Source organism: Neoarius graeffei, chromosome 28 (genome assembly GCF_027579695.1).
Source record: "Neoarius graeffei isolate fNeoGra1 chromosome 28, fNeoGra1.pri, whole genome shotgun sequence".
Classification (NCBI taxonomy): Eukaryota; Metazoa; Chordata; class Actinopteri; order Siluriformes; family Ariidae; genus Neoarius; species Neoarius graeffei.
Window position 1 is genome coordinate 44,613,045 of NC_083596.1, and position 24,608 is coordinate 44,637,652.

Genomic DNA, 24,608 nt, shown 5'->3' on the forward strand with positions numbered 1-24,608 from the left:
TACGTGAGACGGGGACCGCTCGGCCTCATCAATGGGGCGACCTGGCACCGGGCTTCTTACTAGTGTTTGGGCGGCTTACGTGTAGTCTAGGTTTAACATACACGGTGCCCTCAGGCGAGGCAGAGCCATGTTGTTGGGTGGGTTGTACTTTTTAGATGTGAATATGCAATGGACAAAACTAGAATTCGATACTAGACATATTCATTATTATGCATTTTTCTATATGATTAATGTAACTCTCTCTCAACCTGGACACTATTTTTCTAACTGCAATGAATTTACTTTTATTTGGTATCACGTTGAAGTAGACCGTTATGGAATTTTTTTGCCACAAAATGTTGTTGGAAATCTTTGCATATATTGTCATGGCAATAGGGCTGTAACGATACACCCAACTCACGATTCGATTCGTATCGCGATTTTTGACCCACGATTCGATACGCCCACGATTTTTTTAAAAATGTTTTTTTAAAGTAGTAAATTTGACTTAACATTTACTTACTTACATTAACTATTTAATAACAAATAATTCAGACCACTGCAGAGAATTAGTAATATGTATGCAAAAATGAACAAATGTATATCCAAAGACTGTTTTATTTCTCAAAATAATACTGTTTAGCCGGAAGCTCTGGTTTTTTCGGTTCTGTAAAAGTCATTTTTCCAAATCGTGTAAATCCATTAAGATTTTTTTGGGGGGGTGGCTCTCTCACTGTCTCACTCTCATAGGGCCAATGATTTTCTGTGATCGCGGAAAACAGATGGAAATTACGGAATTTTTATGGTGAAACATTGCTCGCGTGTCAAAATGTAACTGCCGCAGAAGGCTTCCGCCCAAGCAGACATGCCTTCAGTGTTGCCAGATATTGCTAACGTTTTCCACCCCAAAATATGTTCAAAACCAGCCAAAAAGCACCTAAACCTGCCCAATCTGGCAACACTGCATGCCTTTCTGGTCAAGTGATTGTGATTGGCTTGTGGCACACCTAGCCAGCCAATGAGCTGCTTGTTTACAGATTCGCTCCCGCGTCGCAACCAGAATGGCGACCGCTTAAAAGAAATGAATGCTCTGCCAGTGGCGAGTGTGGACGTTGCATGACTCGCAGAAGATTGTCGCAGGTCGGCGAAAAAACGACTTACTAATAGATATAAAAAAATAAAAGTAATTTAAGCAAGTTTAAAATGTAATTTAAATAAAAAGTAAAGTATTCATAAATTGAAGTTTGGAAGCGCCTCTGTTTTTGGGCTGAGGAGAAGTTTGAAAGGGTGTACCGCGATTCTGCCTTCTTGTATCGCGATACGGATCGTGGCTCTGCGTATCGCGATTTCGATTCACATATCGTTACAGCCCTACATGGCAACCATTCAAACAATGCATGCTGTGAAAAGGGAAAATACATATTTTTTGACAAATCTCTGACATGTTGGGCTAGCGGGAGTCACCATTGTTGTGACCGCCAAAATGGCGCCATCTACTTGTTGACATGGCAACGGTCACGTGGGTTGAAAACCTCTATAGGCCACACCAATTTAATTAGTTGGTTCTTGGATTTTTTCAGGAAAAATATGAAGCGAGCAGGCGAAATAAAATTTAAAAAAAATGCTCTGATGGTAAAATTAGCGGTGGAAATAGACCAAACAATACAGGCAAACCAGTAAACAGAATTTCAACACACCTGTCAAAGATTTTACGCTTATGTTCGCTGAATATCCTAACGATCACAAATACAGGCTTTGTAGGATTCCCCTCCACAGGCATGTTTCTTCCACAAGTCTTTATCTAAAGTGAAAGGGGCGATTTGATAGGTTTTCGGCGTCACGTGATCTTTTCTGTTGGTGGGAGTTTGATTTCGATTTTTTTTTTTTCATTTTGCATTTTTTTTCAAGCGGATATTCCGAGAACCAACTAATTAAATTGGTGTGGCCATAACTACATTTAACTATACGCTGACTGGCCACTTTAATAGGAACTTGTTCTTGATTCGAAGATACCTGTTCTTGGCTACAGGACTGGAACCCAAGGTGGTTTTCTGCCGTTGCATCCCGAGATGCTTTTCTGCTCACCACAGTTGTAAAAAGTTGCTAAGAGTTACTATATCCTTCCCGGCAAAAAAGCTTGAACCAATCTGGCCATTTTCCTCCGACCTCCCTTATCAACAAGACCTTTCCATCCACAGAACTGCCGCTCACTCGATGTTTTTTGGTTTTTCGCACCATTTTGTGTAAACTCTAGAGCAGGGCTATTCAAATACATTTGCAGGGGGGCCAAACTAGAAAATTACAAAATTTGTGAGGGCCAGACAGACAATTGACAAAACTGATATCAGCTAAAGGCAATTAAAATATACTATACTAAGGTACATAATATATGAAATAAAATAAGGTACATTATTCTTTTCCTTTATTATGAAATATAATGAAAAATGGTACTTTTTTTAATAGATGACGACACGTCTTTCATTTTTTGGTCAACAACTGCCAGCATGCAGTCTTTAATAGTTTCCGACTCGGTGAAGGGTCTTTTTTTTTTTCTTGTCAGTATCCATGCCACTCGTAGAGATGCAATAAAAGCTCTCTCTTGTTTTGTGCAAAAGCCACCAATTGCACACTGACTGTTCAAAAGAAGTCACCAGTCCGTCTATTCTCCTTCATCTCTCCTCGGAGCCCTCTCGGTATTGCTCAGAAAATGAAGCATGTTTTGTTGTAAAATGTCTCTTCATGTTGTACTCTTTGGCCACAGCTACAGATTCGTTGCACAATAAACACACAGGTCTATCGCTTGCCATAGTTGGCAAAGTAAATAAGCACTTTTCAGTCCATTCGCTTTGAAATTTACGGTTTTCTCGGTCAACTTTGCGATGCTGCTTGGACAGTGCCATGTTGCCACTGCTGTAGCTGCATGGAGTGTCACATCGCGAGAATGAGTGTTTGTCACCATGGAGACGACCTGTATTCTGGTCTGTGCCAGAGCGGTAGAGAAAACCGTGCACCGCGGCAGATACGTAGATATGTTTTTTGTTTTGTTTTAAAAAATCTGCCGCGGGCCGGATTAAATTTTAATCGGGCCAATTTCGCCCCTGGGCCGCTATTTGAATAGGCCTGCTCTAGAGACTGTTGTGTGTGAAAACCCCAGGAGATCAGCAGTTTCTGAAATCCTCAAACCTTCATGCTCCATCTGGCTCGAACCAACACCCATGCCACAGTGAAAGTCATACTTTGAGATCATAATTTTTCCTGTTCTGATGCTTGAACATTAACTGAGAGCTCTTGATTTGTATTTGTGTGATTTTATGCACAGTGCTGCTGTCAAGGGATCGGCTGATAAGTTAACCGTATAAAGGAGCAGGTGGATGTATAGGTGTTCTTAATAAAGCGGCTGGAGAGTGCAGTTATAAGAGCATGCTGTGATTAATTTAATCACTACCACATCCAGAAGTGTTTTCATATACTGCATCCTTATGTATCATTGTGTTCTGTTATTCTGATTATGATTCATTTTCGTCTTTTTAATTACACTTCACACGATTTCACATCTTGACAGTCCATTATATAGGCGTAAAAGTTTTTTTTTCTTCACCCTCTCCATATTCTCGAAGATGTCAGAAGTGGCGATGGTGGCCGGTGCCTCCTCAATGATCTTCTGGTGTCTGCGCTGAACAGAGCAGTCTCTGCCGAATAGGGAGATGGCGCTGCCGTACTGATCGGCCAGGATCTGCACCTCCAGATGCCGTGCGTGCTTGGCAAGCCGCATGACAAAGATGGGTGACCCAGGCACCTCTGTCTGCACCTATGGTGGTAAAAAGAGTCTTCTTTTAAAACCAGTTTTATCTTATAGGAGTGAGTATGCTATTTTGAACAGACTCATTACCTTTTTACAATTACGTAATTCTGTTGCGTGCTCTTCAATATTAGCATAACTGACCTGTCGGAAGAGGTTGGGGAAGTCATCGGCACTGTTGACCTTGCGGATACCTTTCCCTCCTCCACCCTCCGAAGCCTTGACCATCACCGGGTAGCCCACCTTCTCTGCAGCCTTTCAGTTGAACATGTGAATTAGCCATGATACCAGCTAGCAGGAACTTGCTATGAAGCATTAAAAATGCAAAAATATGCTGCCATGAATGTTGATAGTACCTTCAGACCGGCCTCCACATCTTGGATACAGCCCTGCTCGTACAGCTCATTGGGTACGTTGACGATTCGCTTCTTCTGATCATCTTCTGACCACTCGACGGTTAATCCTGTTAAAATAAATCCATAGTGGTTATTTGTATATTTTTGTGGAATGGTCTCTCAAGTATTTTTGACACAAGCTTTTTGCGTTTTACACGGACTGGAGCCAAGCCACTCTGACATTTTGGGGTTTTACATGGACTGGAGCCAAGCCACTCTGACATTTTGGGGTTTTACACGGACTGGAGCCAAGCCATTCTGACATTTTGGGGTTTTACACGGACTGGAGCCAAGCCATTCTGACATTTTGGGGTTTTACACGGACTGGAGCCAAGCCATTCTGACATTTTGGGGTTTTACACGGACTGGACCCAAGCTAGTTTCACATTTGGGGGTTTTACACGGATTGGACCCAAGCTAGTTTCACATTTTGGGGTTTTACACGGATTGGACCCAAGCTAGTTTCACATTTTGGGGTTTTACACGGACCGGACCCAAGCTAGTCTCACATTTGGGGGTTTTACATGGACCGTACCCAAGCCATTCTGATATTTTGGGGTTTTACACAGACCGGACCCAAGCTAGTTTCACATTTTGGGGTTTTACACAGACCGGACCCAAGCTAGTTTCACATTTTGGGGTTTTACATGGACCGGACCCAAGCTAGTCTCACATTTTGGGGTTTTACATGGACCGGACCCAAGCTAGTCTCACATTTTGGGGTTTTACATGGACTGGACCCAAGCTAGTCTCACATTTTGGGGTTTTACATGGACTGGACCCAAGCTAGTCTCACATTTGGGGGTTTTACATGGACCGTATCCAAGCCATTCTGATATTTTGGGGTTTTACACGGACTGGACCCAAGCTAGTTTCACATTTGGGGGTTTTACATGGACTGTATCCAAGCCATTCTGATATTTTGAGGTTTTACATGGACTGGACCCAAAGTAAGTTAGCATTTTGGGGTTTTACATGAACTGTACCCAAAAGTAAATTAGCATTTTAGGGTTTTCCCATGGACTAGCCATTTTCATTTACTTCCCGCAAGAGTCAACAGACCTACTCCACTCCATGGTAGAGTGGGAATGCCAGCTGTCTGAGCCACAATGGATGATGCAATCTTGTCTCCCAGAGACCACATTGCCTGACTGGGAGGACCTGGGAACAAAAAAAAGGGGGGGGGGAATACAAGTACCATTAAAACAGGCCAACATTAATCCAGTCTACATGCTGTGGAATCAGGCAGACATTTTGAGGTGACAAACCCATGAAGGCAATGCCATTCTTCTGCAGGAGTTCTGGGAGTTTGGGGTTTTCAGAGGCATGACCCCAACCAGCCCACACCGCCTAGCAATGATAGGAGATTCATATTAATAGGTAGAAATTATAGAATACACTTTGGTAAACATTCTAAGCAACCTGATAAGTTACTGTAAATGTAACTGTAAATTTTATTTTAAATAAAGCTTTACAAAATCTATAATAAATACCTGAACTGGAATGCGCTTAGCAATGTCCAGAATGAGCTCTACATTGGCGTAGTTGTTATTGTTGGTTCCTCCAGGAACAGGTACGTAATGATCAGCCATTTTTATGTACTCTGTGGGCAATGATGGGGAGAGGAAAAAAAAAAAAAAAGTGTTGCACCTTTTATTTGTTTATAATGTTGAACATCTACAAGTTAGTTCCTGTTGTTATACAGTGCTGGTACATAGTTATGCCCAAATCATACAGTCAAAAAAGTCAACGTGAATTGAGTCTAACAAAGATCCTTGAAGAGACCTTGTGCATTCATCAGTGGGGACACTTCTCCTTTCATGTCACTAATCAGTGGCTCTTTCTGTATTAATTAGACCACGCTTGGCCAGGACAAAGCAAGACTGTACTGTATAAACTGACATAATATATTCACCCTCGCTAGTGAATGGCATAAATTCTTTTCCCCTTTCATAGGCTTGTATTGTTCACTCACCCGCATTGGCCTTCAGGTCCTCAGGGGTGACCATGACGACAAAGCGGATGGCGCGCTCGTTCCGAAACATCTCGTATGCCCAGCGCCGGATGGAGCGCATGCACTTTACAGCAGCAATGCCATTATTAGCGATTAGTACCTGCAACGCCAAAGTACACACGCACACATTAAATATGGTGCTTAGAGTAAAGTCACGTTCTGTTCAATCCTTGTTCAGGGTTAGAGCCATAAAATTTGCATGATTTATACCTCAAAAACCAGCGAACAATTATTAAAATGAAAAGAGACATCAGTACTCAGTATGCAGTTCAGGTCCTAAACTGGTACTGGTTAGTTTTCATTCCTCATTAGCCATGTCATTAATTTCCAGATTTCAAACATGATGCGATTTACCTTCTCAATAACTTTGTTTCCTCCGAACCGGGTGACGAACTCAGCAGGTGAGGCCACGGTAAAGTCCCTGTGCAGGTCGACACGTCTGCGATCGCGGCCCTGCTTCACCAGGTGCAGACCAGACATACTGGGCCTAAAAGGGAGGGGGGAAAAAAAAAAAAAATCACCAGGCAATTTGCAGGGCTCTACGTTAACTTTGAGACATGGTTGCCCATTCGGGCAACCATTTGCAGAAATCTGGTTGCCCGAACTCAGAACATGGCTGCCCAAACATTACCTATTATTTTATTATTTATTATTCAACCTTCTCAGACGCTGTCTGTATCAACAAGCATGGACACTAGCACCCTGTGCAAGTAATGCGGTAATTAGTCATGTAGTGAAGGACATACCAATAGACAGTCCCCCCAGGATTCCACGGGCCTTTTTTGTGATTGTTGAAAAAAATTGCGATGAAAGTTGTGGTGTTTTTTAGGTTTTTGTTGCGATTACATTGCGGGAGGAAGTGAAAGTTGCGAGAAATTGTTACGATTTTCTCTTTTTGTGATTAAAATTGAGTGATGTGCTAAATATTAAGTTATTACTGAAAAACTATTGATTAAAAAACGAAGACACTGAGAAATGGTCCTATAAACAACTTCACCAATATAAAAGATTACCAGGACTACAAAAATGCAGAAAAATAGGCTTTACTTATCCAAATGCTCCTGTTGGTTCAAAAGTTAAAGTGCAGAGAACCTCACAGCACAACATGAAGTTACCTTAAAATATAATATAAATGCCTCAGCTTTCATGTAAGAAAAAAACCTATTAATACTAGTACTGTGTGCAGGCAGTCTCTCCTGAAGACTAAATTAAACAATAATTATAAACTAATAAAATAAATGGCTCAGGCTTCATAGAAGAAAAAAAAACAATTTGAACAGAATCTCACAGTATGATGCTGAAGCTGCCTAAACAATGGAAAATACCATTTTGGCAAAAATGTTGGCATCCATTAATTTCTTGTATTAAGTAAAAAAAATAAAGTGCACACAGTCCTTCACTGTAAACATAACGCACCTTCAGTAACAGAATTTAAGCCTACATAAACACTGACTCGCACATCATGCAATGTTGCCAGATACTGCTGACGTTTTCCAGCCCAAAATATGTTCAAAACCCGCCAAAATGCACTTGAAACTGCCCAATCTGGCAACACTGCACGCATGCTGCTTCTCTTGAACGTATACACTGGAAGTAAGGCGGAAGGTAGTTTGTTGACGTCACCTCAAGACGACGCCAACGATTGGTCAAATTTGCGGGAAAGTTGCAGTGATTGGATACAATTGCAGCACCGCCCTGAATTCGCAGGGATTGGTTGAATTTGCGTTGAAGTTGCAAATCGCAACATCACGAAATCCTGGAGGGTCTGAATAGAACACTGAACATGCACTATGTGATAATTATTAGCAATGGGAAACTGCATTGCGAGCCCGCGATGTGCAAATGTGAATTCCGCTAGTTGTTGAACATCCCGTAATGATAACATGGACGCGGTCTTTCCGAGTCAAACAATCGCAAATCGTGATGGAATTTCATCATAATATGAATGAATAAACATCGTTTTTCACGCAAGTTGACATATTTGGATAGTTGCCCGATCGGGCAAGCATTTGTGAGAGTCTGGTTGTCTGAATCTATTGAATGGTTGCCCCGGGCAATCGGGCTACTGTTAATGTCGAGCCCTGGCAATATAATGAGAGAAGTTATACTACACTACACTTCACACAGAGCCCCGACTTGCAATCAGGTTTCTAACTTGCTTCCTGGACGTTCCATAACATTAACTGTAATTATAAATGGGTACAAATGCATCTTGGGTGAACTGGTTTCAAATCTGGTCATCATTCCACACTATATTTGTGATTCAGAGGAAATTTCTTTAAAATGAGGTTTTTCCAAGACGACCATGATATATTTCCGATATTTTCCCCTCCCAAACTCAGTGTGTATTCCCCAAAAGAACATTACAATTAACGTATCACTCTAATTTTGGAGTAATATTTTTTAGTAAATGTGTGTGTAAATGTTTGGGTAGACCAAACCAAAATTCTAGCTAGGTTTACAAAAACAATCTTGGAAGTACCTTCATTTACACTTGCATTTGGCCACGCCCACAAAACTCCATAAAAAGCAAAGCTCACGGACTGCTGAAAACAACAAAGTGAGAACTAAATGGTGAAAGCGTGCCTTCTCAGTGCCGTGTGTGCTAAATCTTAACAATTGTCAACAATTCTACAATTTAAAACTGATCAGTCGAAGTTCTTATCAGTATCCTGACACACAATACAAAAGGTTTTCCGCACTAACCGAACTTTCACGAATCCCACATTTCTTGTTTAAATGCTCCTGTGAATAATTTTTACCTCCGTCAAGGACATTATGTTTTTGATGCGGTTCGTTTGCCTGTCTATAAGCAGGATTACACAAAACCTACCAACCCGATTTCTATGAATCTTGGTAGAAGCATGTAGCATGGGCCAATGAAGAACCCATTAAACTTTGGAGTGACTACAAGTCACAGGGCAGATCCATGGTCCAGTTTATTTTCACTTTCGGAAAAGTTTCGAGATGCAGCATTTGCCATACAGCTTACAATCCCGCTGATGGCAGTAAAGTTAGTAAAAATAATGACAAAACATAGCCAATGTAGAAATATGATGACCCCATATCACAATCCACCTTCATGGGTACCAGTAATCCTCTGGGATATACATGTAGGGACATAACTTTGAAAATATATCCAGACTCAAGTGGTTACAGTTGTAAATCTGGATATCAGAAGAGTCATCTATTGTCCTTGGTAGAGGTCTGCGGTTGCAACGTTAGAGCCATTACTTGTAAGGAATCATTATTTGTAATGACTTCCAAATCCCAAAGCTCTGCTTCCTTTAAAAAGTGTTTTACGATGGAGGGGGGAATGTGGGGACAGAGTGTGAAGAAAAACGTCTGTGAATATTCTCGTTCATCCAGGTCACAGTAACCTCAAGGAAATTGTAACTAAATAACCAAGTATGTGTCTGGGGTATCTGAGAAACTCAGGAGGATCTTTAACAAGCACCGCATCTCTGTAATTTTCAAACTCAGTAACATACTCAGACTAGTATACCCCAAAGACTGGACACCACACATCCAGAAAAGCAACCTGGTGTATACTGTCCAATGCAGCAAGGAATCCTCGGACCTATACGTCGGTGAAACCGAACAACCACTGAACAAATGTATGGCCCAATACAGAAGGGCCAACTCTTCAGGCCAAGACTCTGCTGTCTATTTAGATCTCAACGAGAAGGCACACTCCTTTGAGGACAACAATGTACACATACTGGACAGGGAAGACAGACGGTTTGAAAGAGGAATAAAGGTTGATGTGAAATCAGAAAAACCATCCCTCAACAAACCAAATTGCTGGGTTTCAGACATGTGACTTTTCTTATGCCCCTTTTCCACCAAAGCAGTTCCAGGGCTGGTTCGGGGCCAGTGCCTAGTTTGGAACCGGGTTTTCTGTTTCCACTGACAAAGAACTGGCTCTGGGGCCAGAAAAAACGGTTCCAGGCTAGCACCAACTCTCTGCTGGGCCAGAGGAAAGAACCGCTTACGTCAGCGGGGGGGGGGGGGGGGGGGGGGGGGGGGGGGGGGGGCGGAGTTGCTAAGACCAACAACAATAACAAGACCGCGAAAGATCGCCATTTTTAAGCGACGAGAAGCAGCAGCTGTACAAACACGAAGTCATCCATCATTATTATTGCTGTTGTTGTTGCTTCTTCCGTGTTGTTTTTGCTTCGATATTCGCACCAAGGTTTATGCAAACGTAGCGACGTAACTGACGTATACGGCGATGTAACTGACGTGGCTTCCCTTAGCACCGCGAGCTATGGAAAAGCAAACTGGTTTTCAGCTGGCTCGCAAGTTGAACGAGTTGTGAACCAGCACCAGCCCTGGCCCCGAACCAGCCCTGGAACTGATTTGGTGGAAAAGGGGTATTAGTGGTTTTACCGGAAGCGAAACAGCTGGTGGTCTAAACGGCTGCCGTAGTGCAAACAACTAGCGATGACTTATCAGAGTACGCTCAATCTAGAAGCCACTGCTGGCTTTAGATATATTCAGAAGATTGATAAGTGCAATGGAATCGACCCCTGCAGTCTGGGAAAGAAGGATTTGTCATACGATCTCAAACTACCCTTCAGTCGAGTTCCCCGACATCTCGAACTATCTGGTGTTGCAGACAAAACAGATGAAAGCATGGAAGAAGTATGGAGGCTTACAACTTTTTTTTTTTTTGTGGCTGAGTAAAGGACCTCGGTATCAAGTCGCTGCCGAATGAATCCTGTATTGTTTTTGCCCGTGTAAGTTTTTTTTTTTATTGTTAAGCTTTTCGTTCACGTTTTTACAACGAAGTGTTGCAAGTTGAAGTGCAAACAAACAACGGTTGGCTTGATTCTCACTTGTGTTGGCTCTTATCTGTCAGGCACATCATTCACAAAGATCATCAGAAGCCCCTTTAAAGACCTGGATCTTAGTTAAACAAGACAGAAGTGATCACGGGCGCCGCATTGTAACTGTATGGCTAGGTAAGAATTTTGTTGTGACCTTCACGCATACAGACTTTGTAAGGAGTGATGAGGAAACAAAGAAACAGCTGGGGACTTTAGCGCTTCATGACTAAAAAAAAAAGTACCGTAAAACAACAATACAGCAAGAAAAGTACTTGGAAAACACGAAGGACAGAGCCCAGGGATGTGATTTGGGGCTGGTGAAATTATCTGAAAATTTTAGCCGGGGGGCTGGGGGCCGCAGGCCCCCAACTGGTCCAGGGCAGCGGCCTGGTGGGGGGACAAGGGGGGAAGCCCCCCGAAGCTCCTGGGTTCTGGGGTTTTCTGACTTAAAAACTGTACTAAAATGGCAAGCAAACACACAAGAAAAAACTTGTCATGATTAACAAATTCAAGCCAATTTAATGGTCAACATGCAACTCTGACACACGCACTCTCGCTCACTCTCACACACACGCTCGCTCACACACACACACACACACACACACACACACTCTCTCACACACACACACTCACTCACTCTCACACACACACACCCCCCCCAAAGAACCAGCGCGAGCAGGGCCCGCTAGCCCCGCGCCTTGTGACGTAATTCGCCCCGAGGCGAGCCGCGGTTTTTCTCCAACCATTCCCAGCGGGACTTGTTTTTCACGATTCTGTCGATTTCTTTAACTCGATTTGCATCTTTACGCTCGATCACGGAGGCTGCCATCTTTCAACTCTTTGTTTGAAGCGAGCTTACGTACAGCTATCTAACAAGCGCGTTCATTGGTTGTTACAGAGCGATGAGCCAATCACGTACCTCGTTTCATCTCAATGACGTAATTGCGTAATTACGTCAATGAGATGAAACGAGGTACGTGATTGGCTCATCGCTCTGTAACAACCAATGAACGCGCTTGTTAGATAGCTGTACGTAAGCTCGCTTCAAACAAAGAGTTGAAAGATGGCAGCCTCCGTGATCGAGCGTAAAGATGCAAATCCGAGGCTGCCATCTTTCAAACAAAGTCGGAACGAATAGGATACGAATGTGGATGAGGGAAAAATCGGAAAAATTTTTTTTCAAGTTTTGAGGTGAAAAAAGCGGAATTCCGCGAATTCGCGGAAAAATCACATCCCTGAGAGCCGAGAGGGAAATACAAACCTTTCACCAAGTGATCACTGCAAACTCGAGCATGCTTTGACTCGGCTCCTTTCGATTTCAGTGAGAGGTTCAAAAGCCACCTTTCTCGACGTCTTTTTGTGAAATCCTGTGTTCGTTCACCCTTTTTTATTAGTTCGTGGGGAACCCTGAAGAAACTTTTATCAGTTTCATGGTTTGAACAACCTAAAACAACGCAAGCGTAAGGCATTTTTCATGCAAGCAATGCAAAGTCTTCGTACAAACGCTCTGTCAACTGGGCTTTGGTAGATCACCAGGTAAAGTTTCGAATAACTAATGAGGCGGATGTGACATCACGTGAAACCCAGCAATAGGAGGTCTGTGACACCACCTATCTCCCACTTAGGTGGGGTTTACATTAGATCGTATCAGCGGATCATCAGATTAACGTTTTTAAAACGATTAGCGTGCACACAGCAACGCCAATACACAATTCGCGTGCACACAGCAACGCCAATACACGGATACGCTCGGCTCCGCAGGCATCCTGCGCTCCAAATCACTCCGCCCTGAACAGCGAGTGCCCTCTGGAGGGTGCGCACTCCGGCCCTGCGCAGCTCACAGAGCATGCGAGTGAAGTGCACGAGCAGTGATTCGGGACTGAGCCGCTGTGTGTGTGATCCCAGTGCATATTGGGCATGCGCGTCACTTACCACTTGCAAGTGGAAGGATGGCAAGCCTAAAGACAATCATAACTACACAATGGGCAGTATTTGCATCAGTATTTGCAGTATTTTCATACTTTTATACTCTTTAATGAAAGGTGATACAAGGCGGAAGTCCGCGCCGTTTTTCAGCAGTCGCGTCACATGACCAACGCCAGCGAATCAGGAAGGTGGATGTCACAGTGACGTTGTCCAATGACGACGCCAGCTAGAGCTCAGCACAGCGTATCCGCGTATCTCAATGTTTACACAGCACTGGACCAGACACGATCTGGATTGAATACGTGGACCCTGGCGGATTCCCGTTTCCCGGCGTTTTAATGTAAATGGACAGTGCATCCGCGAAGAAAACGAGACAGATACGGTCTAATGTAAACTTGGCCTTACAATGCTGTCCTTTCATCCCTACCCAGGAGATTTTACACCTTCGCCTCCAAGAACAACGGTCGTTCGCAAATGGCCTCATGTGACTCCAGCAACTTTAACGACCCCAACGACTGTTGTTACAACAGAATGGACCACAAACAAAAGCTGTGTTCACATATATGCCGGTACGATAGTGGTAGAACTGTATCGATACAAAGTATACCGGTACAGTTTAGTGCATCTGTCCACACTAGCGAGAAATGTTTGCGGTTTTCTTTCACGGTAGTTGAAATGCGCGTGCGCGAAATGTTTCCGTGGTTACCGAGTAACTTCCTTCCGAGAATATGGCGGATGAAACAACGTGTGTGTGCTTTTTGTTGTCAGTGTACAGTCTGTATTTCTGGTGGTCATTTATTCAGTCGAATCGTATAAAACGCGCGAGGCAGTTGAGAAAGAAACAAAGAAAACGAATCTCCCTTCTTCACTATTTTATTCAGCGAAGACATCGATTGAGGTGTGTGACTTTGCGCATTACATTTGTATCGATACAGAACCGCTTCATCTGTCCACACTACAGCGAAGCGCTACAGTACCGATACTGTACCGGTACGAAACCCATACATTTGTGGGTTTCGTAGCGATACAGTTATACCGCTACAGTACCGGTATGGACCCTTTTCACGTGACGTCACGACAAACGCAGCCGCCATTTTGGATATGTACTACCAGTAGTTTACCACAGCCAACATTGAGGAACGGCAGCAAAGAAAGTGTTTATTTTCAGCAAGACTTCCATCATGCCACTATATTGTTGTGCACCTGGATATAGTAACCATCAACAAACAAGGCAAGGGTTATCATTTTATATATCCCGGTAGATGCTGACCGACGGAGAAGATGGATAGCGGCATACCAACGCTTGTGTAGTGACCACTTTGTTGGAGGTAAGACGAATAAAATTAGCCAGAAAAGGCATTACATTGCTGTTAACATTCCATTCTAGTTTACTGTAATTATGATCTGGCAGCTATTTACACCGGATCCAGTGTAAATAGCTCCCGGAGCCAACGTCCGAGGTTCTGGAGCGCGCTAGCTCGCGGCCGGCCGGAGCACGCTCCGGCAAGCTCGGACGTTGGCTCCGGCAGCTATTTACACTGGATTCGGTGTAAATAGCTGCCAGATCATAATTACAGTAAACTAGTAAATACAGGGAGTGCAGAATTATTAGGCAAATGAGTATGTTGACCACATTACCCTCTCTATGCATGTTGGCCTACTCCAAGCTGCATAGGCTTGAAAGCCTCCTACCAATTAAGCATACCAGGTGATGTGCATCTCTGTAATGAAAAGGGGTGTGGTCTAATGACATCAACACCCTATATCAGGTGTGTAAAATTATTAGGCAACTTCCTTTCCTTTGGCAAAATGGGTCAGAAGAGGGATTTGACGGACTCAGAAAAGTCAAAAATAGTGACATATATTGCAAAGGGATGGAGCACTCTTAAAATTGCTCAGCTTTTGAAGCGTGACCATCGAACAATCAAGCGCTTCATTCAAAATAGTCAACAGGGTCGCAAGAAGCGCGTTGAAAAAAAAAGGTGCAAACTAACTGCCCGTGAACTGAGGAAAGTCAAGCGTGAAGCTGCCAAGATGCCACTCGCCACCAGTTTTGCCATATTTCAGAGCTGCAACATCACTGGAGTGTCAAAAAGCACAAGGTGTGCAATACTCAGGGACACGGCCAAGGTAACAAAGGCTGAAAAACGACCACCACTGAACAAGACACACAAGATGAAACGTCAAGACTGGGCCAAGAAGTATCACAAGACTGATTTTTCTAAGGTCTTATGGACAGATGAAATGAGAGTGAGTCTTGATGGGCCAGATGGATGGGCTCGTGGCTGGATCAGCAAAGGGCAGAGAGCTCCAGTCCGACTCAGACGCCAGCAAGGTGGAGGTGGGGTACTGGTATGGGCTGGTATCATCAAAGATGAGCTTGTGGGACCTTTTCGGGTTGAGGATGGCGTCAAGCTCAACTCCCAGTCCTATTGTCAGTTTTTGGAAGACACCTTCTTCAAGCAGTGGTACAGGAAGAAGTCAGCATCCTTCAAGAAAAACATGATTTTCATGCAGGACAATGCTCCATCACACGCATCCAAGTACTCCACAGCATGGCTGGCCAGAAAGGGTCTAAAGGAAGAAAGATTAATGACGTGGCCTCCTTGTTCACCTGATCTGAACCCCATAGAAAACCTGTGGTCCCTCATCAAATGTGAGATCTACAAGGAGGGGAAACAGTACACATCTCTGAACAGTGTCTGGGAGGCTGTGGTTGCTGCTGCACGCAATGTTGATCGCAAACAGATCAAAACACTGACCGAATCCATGGATGGCAGGCTTTTGAGTGTCCTTGTAAAGAATGGCGGCTATATTAGTCACTGATTTTTTTTTTTGTTTGTTTTTGAATGCCAGCAATGTATATTAGTGAATGTTGAGTTGTTATATTGGTTTCCCTGGTGAAAATAAATGAGTGAAATGGGTATATGTTTGTTTTTTGTTAAGTTGCCTAATAATTATGCACAGTTATAGTCACCTGCACACACAGATATCCTCCTAAGATAGCTAAAACTAAGAAAGCCCTACTCCAACTTCCAAAAATACTCAGCTTTGATATTTATGAGTCTTTTGGGTTCATCAAGAACATAGTTGTTTTTCAATAATAAAACTAATCCTCAAAAATACAACTTGCCTAATAATTCTGCACTCCCTGTACAGTTTTCTGCATCTCGCTCCTTTTTCTTTTATGTTTGTCGCCTTCCTCGCATTCAAACCGATTCGAGCCGAAGTCCACTACATGTTCAAAATGGCGGTCGCGTTTACGAAGGTCACGTGACTGAAAAGGGTCTATAGTTGCTAGTGTGGACAGGTGTTGCGGTACGAAAGTAGTATCGTATCAGTACAAAATCCCTAGTGTGGACAGGGTAAAAGTGGACTCCAAAGACTTTCACACACCCTGCAGCACTAAAGAAACAATGACATCAGTGGCCTTGATAACGACTCCACAGAGATTAAACACCTGAGTACTCACACCAGCCGGTCAGACTAGCCCAGTCTAATCAGACAAGCTGATGAAGCTTCTTGGATGAGCGGTTAAACGACTTAAAACCAAGTCCAGTTGGGTTTGATGCAATTTCCTTGAGAGTGTGGGAAGAAAACTCTTCCCTGTCCTCCTGGAACCCGGCTCACAGATACACCCTGTGTGTTTGAATTCTGTGTGGCCTCATACTGCACCGTTACATCACTGGTATGCTGGCACCTAAAAGAGGCCACTGAAATAGAGGCATGGTGTGATCCTTCCTAACCCCTAACACACACAGAGCCCTGCCTGTCTTCTATTTGCGCAACGCAAATGCTTCTGTCCACCAATAGGAAAGTGGTAGAGTACAGGGAGGGGCTCGTTGTCTCATGACTTGCTGGCTTTTTGGTCCAAGACACTAATATGATGTCTGTTAGAAACATACGATATCATAATATCTCATGTCATCTACGGTACATTACACTAGCTAGTACTCCGGCTTCTTTGTCAGCAAATCATTAGCATGAATCAGGAGACAGATTTGGCGAAAAACATTTTCAGTCTGATATAATATTTAACTAATAAATCAATCAACATCACATCTCTAATCTAGTCACTGAACCGAGGGTGTGTGCTTGAGTATTGCTAATACTGCAATACAGATTACTGCACAACTAAATATACTGATACGAAACATAGGTCGAAGTGTCGTATCTAACAGAGCTATTCGTGGCAGAGGATGAGAGATACAGATAGGTTTACATGAAGCCAAAGCTTTCTCACACACACACACACACACACACGAGGGGCCCAACAAGCTTGAGACCTCACTTATACCCTGTCCACACTAGGGATTTTGTACCGATACGAAACTACTTTCGTACCGCAACACCTGTCCACACTAGCAACTATACCGGTACTGTAGCAGTATAACTGTATTGGTACGAAACCCACAAATCAGTGGCGGCTGGTAGTCTTTCAAACAGGGAGGCTGGTCGGTTACGATATTTCCAGATTTTAAAAGAAAAAACATCAATTTTGCCCATACTCTTGCCTCTGATCTGGCTGATTGTTGGCAGCGTCACAAACTGTGAAATAACAGGTTCTTTTGGCCCATTAGCCGACTGTCCAATATACATGATGGTGGTGTTGGGGGGGGGGGGGGTATATTTTAACATTTTATATTTTAAAATTGTGGCATGTTGTTTAAAAATTGACCTCGGCTGTGTTTTTGTTTAAAAATGTTTTCCAAATTGTAGCGGTGTTTAATTCATATCCAGAAAAACATATATTCCAATATAATATACTCAGCATAAACATTTTAAATAGATTCTATATTTTTGGTCCATCCATGACATATTACTAAAGTAGCCAATTTACTGTTGTTGATGTGGGTCACTTGCTGTTAGCTAATTCACTTTCTCGTACCAGGAGAGCTGAAAGGAACGAGTATTATTCCCTACCTTTTTCACCAAGTCAATTTGAGGCGTTGCTCTACCCTGCTCTTTAATTTTAATTTGTTCCTCGAAAGGAAGACTGGCAAATGGCTTCGCCAAAATTAAATCAGCAATGCTTGGCATCCGTGCGCAACTTTCTTGCTAGCTGACTAGCCCCCTCAAGTTCAAGTTCAGTCACTCAAATAAACGACATTTCTGGAACTAAGATAGCAAACTTGACAACACTATATTTACACTTTATTTACAATGAAAATATATACAAACTAAAAAAGCTGGTAGAAACCGTATGTAATGAATGAAATCGAAACGTAAGCCGATCTCTTACAATACACTACAGCACTTGCGAATCCGCATGGGACTGAACTGATGTTGCCAGATACTGCTGACGTTATCCAGCCCAAAATATGTTCAAAATGCACCAAAATGCACTTAAAACCGCCCAATCTGGCAACACTGTACCGCTGCCTGTCTATAGTTGAAACGAGCTGTCAATCAAAGAAAATATCCGGCCGCTTTCACCAATCACCAGTCTCCTCGCGGAAACTGCCATGTCCCTCCCATGTGAGGCTCGGAGTCCGTGGGCGGGCGTTTTCGCAGTATTTGTCCAATAACCATCTTGCATTTTGAGATTGAAAAGCGCAGAGCTCCCAAATGCCGTTGAAGTCCATTGTGGCTGGGAGTCCGTGAGACTCCGTGGGCGGGCGTTTTCGCAGTATTTGTCCAATAATTGTCTTGCATTTTGAGATTGACAAGCACATAGCTCCCAATCCACTGAGGCTGCGCTGCATTGCGCTGTCACGAGGGGGAAAAACTCACGCACACATTAGGCGAACTGGGGAAAGTTATAACGGAATGATTTCGCACTGTAGTGGGTTGAGCACATATATTTCTATGATTCTGGATCTGAAATAGCAATGTTATAAGGTCGGCTATAACATAAGCCTAGCGCAATTCATCCTACACGATGTTCGTCATTTTTAGAGGAGGCTGAGCCTCCCTCGTTGTCTTAGAGCAATCGCCCGTGCCACAAATGTATGGGTTTCGTACCGGTACAGTATCGGTACTGTAGCGCTTTGCTGTAGTGTGGACAGATGAAGCGGTTCTGTATCGATACAAATATAATGCGCATGCGCAAAGTCACACACCTCAATCGATGTCTTCGCTGAATAAGATAGTGAAGAACGGAGATTCGTTTGTTTCTTTCTCAACTGCCTCGCGCGTTTTATACGATTCGACTGAATAAATGACCACCACCATACAGACTGTACACTGACAACAAAAAGCACACACACACACACGTTGTTTCATCTGTACAGAAGCCGCAAGAGGCCCTTCATATAATCCTTTTTTTTTTATTCACCTTGTTATCCCGAGATAACGACATAATTAATTCAGGATCGCGAGAAAACAACACAACTAATTCGAGATCTCGAGAAAACAAAACTGTTATTTCATGATCTCGAGTAAACAGCTGAGAAATGGTTCATTCAGGCACGCCAAGAGACTTGTGATATGCTGACTTTGGGGCCATTTCTCATTCTGTATAGACGCAACTTTGGTCATTAGAATGTCTGGAATAATCGATCACCTAATAAGGCAATATTTTGATCAGGGGTTGACACAGGGAGAGATTGCATTAAGTCTTTTAATAAGGGATCATTTCAAAATTAGTCCGCGGCACCTCCGCAGAAGACTGGCCTGGCTTCGTCTCTACCGACGGAGACACAGTGATCCAGCTGAGATCATGAAATAATTGCTTTGTTTTCTTGAGATCTCGAAATAACGGATGCCATATATTCTCGGAAGGAAGTTACTCGATAACCACGGAAACATTTCGCGCACGCGCATTTCAACTACCGTGAAAGAAAACCGCAAACATTTCTCGCTAGTGTGGACAGATGCACTAAACTGTACCGGTATACTTTGTATCGATACAGTTATACCACTTTCGTACCGGTATAAGTGTGAACACAGCATTACATGCTATTTCACGCCACTGCTTTGTCAATTAGAATTAAAACAGACCTGAGCCTAGTTATACTAGACCTACCCTCCGTTTTCTCATCACGCCTGACTCCAGATAACGATCAGGAACATATTTAATCCTTTCACAACGTCGTTCAGAGCTGACACGCAGCCACAGAGACTGGCGGGACGAGCCAAATGTTATCTAAATGAGCGCAATTCAGACGTCTGACGACAGTAACGACACAGGCAAAACACAGACTCATTGCATTACATGGCATTTAACAGACGCTCTTATCCAGAGCGACGTATTATGAGTGCAAAAGTCGTTTCACAACCACAGCTGAACACAAGGCTGACCTCATGTTGTGCAATGGTCCGTCCAGGCATTCGAAAGTGCTGTCTGAGCTGAGAGAGGACAAAGACGCCGAGAGCTCCTTGTCCTCCGTCGACAGCTCCGACTTGCCCAGAGTCTCATCCTCAGAGTTATCCTCCGACACCGAGCCGATGGTGAAGTGCGAAGCAGCTGGGGGCTTCTCCTCCAAGGGATCCTGCTCCGCCATGGCTGGACGACACTGGCAGGCTCCGAACACTGATGACAAAAATAAATAAATAAATTAATTAATTAATTAATTTAAAAAAAAAAAGGAGGATGATGAATTAAATATTCAGAGATGATTAAGATGGACAGTAATCATTATTAAACACGACGCTAGACTCAGACTTAACAGTGGCGTAGGAAGTGCTCCACACTTTTTTTTTGTAGTCCCTGTGGAGGTAATTTCTGTTTTACGAGCACTTCTGGTGTAAAATTTAGCAATGAATTTGATGATATATAGTCTGTCCTTTACACTTTAGGACACACCCACATGACAGGTTGTTTGAATCTCCACCTCCTTTAGTCAGACCACACATGATTCAGTTCAGCACAGTACAATTCAATTCAATACTAATCTGGGATGATTTGGTTTAGCAGCAATATAATTTGATTAATTTTCGATCCAGTATGACCTGATTCAACATCAAAACAACTCGATTCACTACTGACCCGGTATGATTCTTTTCAGCACCAATACAATTCGATTCACTACCGATCCGATATGATTTGGTTCGGCAGCAATACAAGCCAATTCACTACTGATCCGGTATGATTCTGTTCTAGCAACAATACATTTTGATTCACTACTTATCCAGCATGATTTGGTCCAGCACCAATACAATTCGATTTACTACTGAGCCAATATGATTTGGTTCGGCAGCAATACAAGTCGATTCACTACTGATCCGGTATGATTCTGTTCTAGAAACAATACATTTTGATTCACTGATATAATTCTGAATACGATTCAATTCTAGCAACAATACATTTTGATTCACTACTGATTTGGTATAATTCTGATCTATACATTTTGATTTACTACTGATCCTGAATGATTTGATTCATTACTGATTGATTTATAGATTTTGATTAACTACTGATCTGGTATAATTCTGTTCTAGCAACAATATATTTTGATTCCCCGATATAATTAAATTTTAGCAACAATACATTTTGATTCACTACTGATCTGGTATGATTCTGTTCGAGCAACAATTCATTTTGATTCACTACTGATCCTGAATGATTTGATTCACTACTGATTTGGTATAATTCTGATCTATACATTTTGATTCACTACTGATCCTAAATGATTTGATTCACTACTGATTCGGTATAATTCTGATTTATAGATTTTGATTGACTACTGATCTGGTATAATTCTGTTCTAGCAACAATACATTTTGATTCACTACTGATCCTGAATGATTTGATTCGTTACTGATCCGATACGATTTGGTTAGGCAGAAATACAAGTCGATTCACTACTGATCCGATATAATTCTATTCTAGCAACAATACATTTTGATTCACTACTGATCCTGAAGGATTCAGTTCAGTACCAATACTATTCAATTCACTACTGATCCAATATGATTTGGTTCAGGACCAACACAATTCTATTCACTACAGATCTGGTATGATCTAGCTCAGCATCGATACAAGTTGATTCAGACCCTATCCAAAATAATTCAGTTCAGCAATGATCAAATTCGATTCACTACTGAAATGATACTATTATTCTCAGCATCAGTACACTTTGAGTCACTACTGATTCAATATACTTCAGTTCAGTGAATTAGAACGTGTTCAGATGTTTCCTAGTTTTGACTTTAACAAAATTTCAAAACATTTTTTCACTGTATTTATTTTGTAACGTTTAACACCGTCACTTTTTCCTTGATAAAAGATTTTATTATTATTCCTGGGCGGTACGGTGGTGTAGTGGTTAGCGCTGTTGCCTCACAGCAAGAAGGTCCGGGTTCGAGCCCCATGGCTGGCGAGGGCCTTTCTGTGCGGAGTTTGCATGTTCTCCCCGTGTCCGCATGGGTTTCCTCCGGGTGCTCCGGTTTCCCCCACAGTCCAAAGACATGCAGGTTAGGTTAACTGGTGACTCTAAGGTGAGGTTTACATTAGACCGTATCAGCGGATCATCAGAATAACGTTTTTAAAACGATTAGTGTGCACACAGCAACGCCAATACACGATTCGCGTGCACATAGCAACGCCAATACACGGATACACTCGGCTCCGCAGGCATCCTGCGCTCCAAATCACTCCGCCCTGAACAGCGAGTGCCCTCTGGAGGGTGCGCACTCCGGCCCTGCACAGCTCACAGAGCGCGCGAGTGGAGCACACGAGCATTGATTTGGGACTGAGCCGCTGTGTGTGTGATCTCAGTGCATGTCGGGCATGCGTGTCACTTACCACTTGCAAGTGGAAGGATGGCAAGCCTAAAGACAATCATAACTACACAATGGGCAGTATTTGCATCAGTATTTGCAGTATTTTCATACTTTTATACTCTTTAATGAAAGGTGATACAAGGCGGAAGTCCGCGCCATTTTTCAGCAGTCGCGTCACATGACCAACGCCAGCGAATCAGGAAGGTGGATGTCACAGTGACGTTGTCCAATGACGACGCCAGCTAGAGCTCAGCACAGCGTATCCGCGTATTCTCAATGTTTACACAGCACCGGACCAGACACGATCTGGATTGAATACGTGGAGTTTCCCGGCGTTTTAATGTAAACGGACAGTGCATCCGCGAAGAAAACGAGACAGATACGGTCTAATGTAAACTTGGCCTAAATTGACCGTAGGTGTGAATGTGAGTGTGAATGGTTGTCTGCGTCTATGTGTCAGCCCTGTGATGACCTGGCGACTTGTCCAGGGTGTACCCCGCCTTTCGCCCGTAGTCAGCTGGGATAGGCTCCAGCTCGCCTGCGACCCTGTAGAAGGATAAAGCGGCTACAGATAATGAGATGAGATTATTATTCCTGAGCAATTTAAACAACCCTAAAGCTCCTTTAAAACGTTTGTGAATTATTCAGTACTACAGAAAAAAAGGGTATCAAAAACACCGCCAGAAAATTCATAGCCACCTCCTGACCAATCAGAATCGAGAACTCAACAACGCCGCTATAATATGAATATTAATTAATACAGCGTTTCTGGATGATGAATATTCATGAGGAATGGACAGTCTCTGCGAATAAAGACCACAGCTGTACAAAATATCTTCGAAAATAATATCCAGATAAGACTTTCAGCCTAAATATCACTTGAGATGTATTGTATAGGCACTGAATAATATTTTTAAATAATAAATGAAATATTTAATGTTCTGAAAACTCTGAAGGGACCTGAATACACCTGAAGACCATGTTGCTGAACCTGATAGACGAGTCCCACACACGTGCCTTAAGCCACTGTGAGCACAAAACACACTGCTAGTCAGATAGTAGACAGACTTTTTGAAGGAAAAATATCGATAAAATAAATTAATTGTTGTTTGTTTGCTTGTGTTGTGTGCGCGTGCATGGGACGGAATGGGATGGTACAGGATGCAACGCGTTAGTGTTTTTTAATGGAAAATAAAAATAAAACGTCAATTATGTTTACAGACATCCCCAGGATTTTTAAAAAATGTCATCTGTCACGAATGATAAACCCAAAATTTATTCGCATTTCATTTTTTCCTTTTCATATTGACATTTCTAGTGACGTTTGGTGCCTTGAAATGATGCGCGAGACGATTTAAAGCCGGCTAACATCCAGCTAGCACGTTTCTAAGCTAATAAACTGAACTACTCACCGTGAGAAATGAGTCGGCAAGCTATTCTGAAGCGATACTTCCGACAAATTTAAACTACGTATTTTTCAATTTATCTCCATTTCTAAATAACAGCATGTCTCAAACCACAGCCTCACTCAAAGTTCTTAGCTCTGACAGCGACATCACCGTCGTGGAAGCGTTATTTTCACCCTACCCGTGTTCAACGCTCCCGCCTCCCTCGCTGCGATTGGTCGTATGGGAAGTCACACCAAATCCAGATCTCTGATTGGACACTACTAGCAGTCAATCACGAAACAAGGAAGCGTTATGTCGGAATGTGGGTTGGAGAATTAAACAAGACACAAAGCAGTGAGGTTACTGCAGACCGTTGAACTATGACCTCTAAGAGACTCACGCCGCGCTAGTGAGCCAATAGGATTTCGAGTCTCGGGCGGGGGCGGGCTCATACATGCAAATGAGGGGAGGTGTAACCAATGAGAAAGAGGATCTGGAGATCCGCGTGTTTATGCGCTGTATCGCCTGATCCCAATTGAAATCAGTTTGTAAATTAAAGGTGACGGAAAAACAGGATGGAGGGAAAGATGTTCAGATGTTACAAGAGAA

General features: G+C 42.9%; 1 protein-coding gene across 5 annotated transcripts in view; it reads right to left on the minus strand.

Moving 5' to 3' along the window:
- acaca (acetyl-CoA carboxylase alpha) overlaps positions 1-24,208 on the minus strand; it is a 78,814-nt gene extending 54,606 nt beyond the window's left edge. For all 5 annotated transcript variants that reach the window (XM_060913055.1, XM_060913054.1, XM_060913053.1 and 2 more), the window contains exons 1-10: positions 24,024-24,208; positions 20,188-20,419; positions 6,542-6,674; positions 6,149-6,287; positions 5,667-5,776; positions 5,442-5,523; positions 5,236-5,334; positions 4,135-4,241; positions 3,923-4,033; positions 3,578-3,787 (exon numbers count right to left, since the gene is read on the minus strand). In XM_060913055.1, the coding sequence (XP_060769038.1) occupies positions 3,578-3,787; positions 3,923-4,033; positions 4,135-4,241; positions 5,236-5,334; positions 5,442-5,523; positions 5,667-5,776; positions 6,149-6,287; positions 6,542-6,674; positions 20,188-20,390 (1,194 nt within the window). In that variant the 5' untranslated portion in view covers positions 20,391-20,419; positions 24,024-24,208. The remainder of the gene's footprint in view (positions 1-3,577; positions 3,788-3,922; positions 4,034-4,134; positions 4,242-5,235; positions 5,335-5,441; positions 5,524-5,666; positions 5,777-6,148; positions 6,288-6,541; positions 6,675-20,187; positions 20,420-24,023) is intronic.
- Between the last annotated feature and the right edge of the window lie 400 nt (positions 24,209-24,608).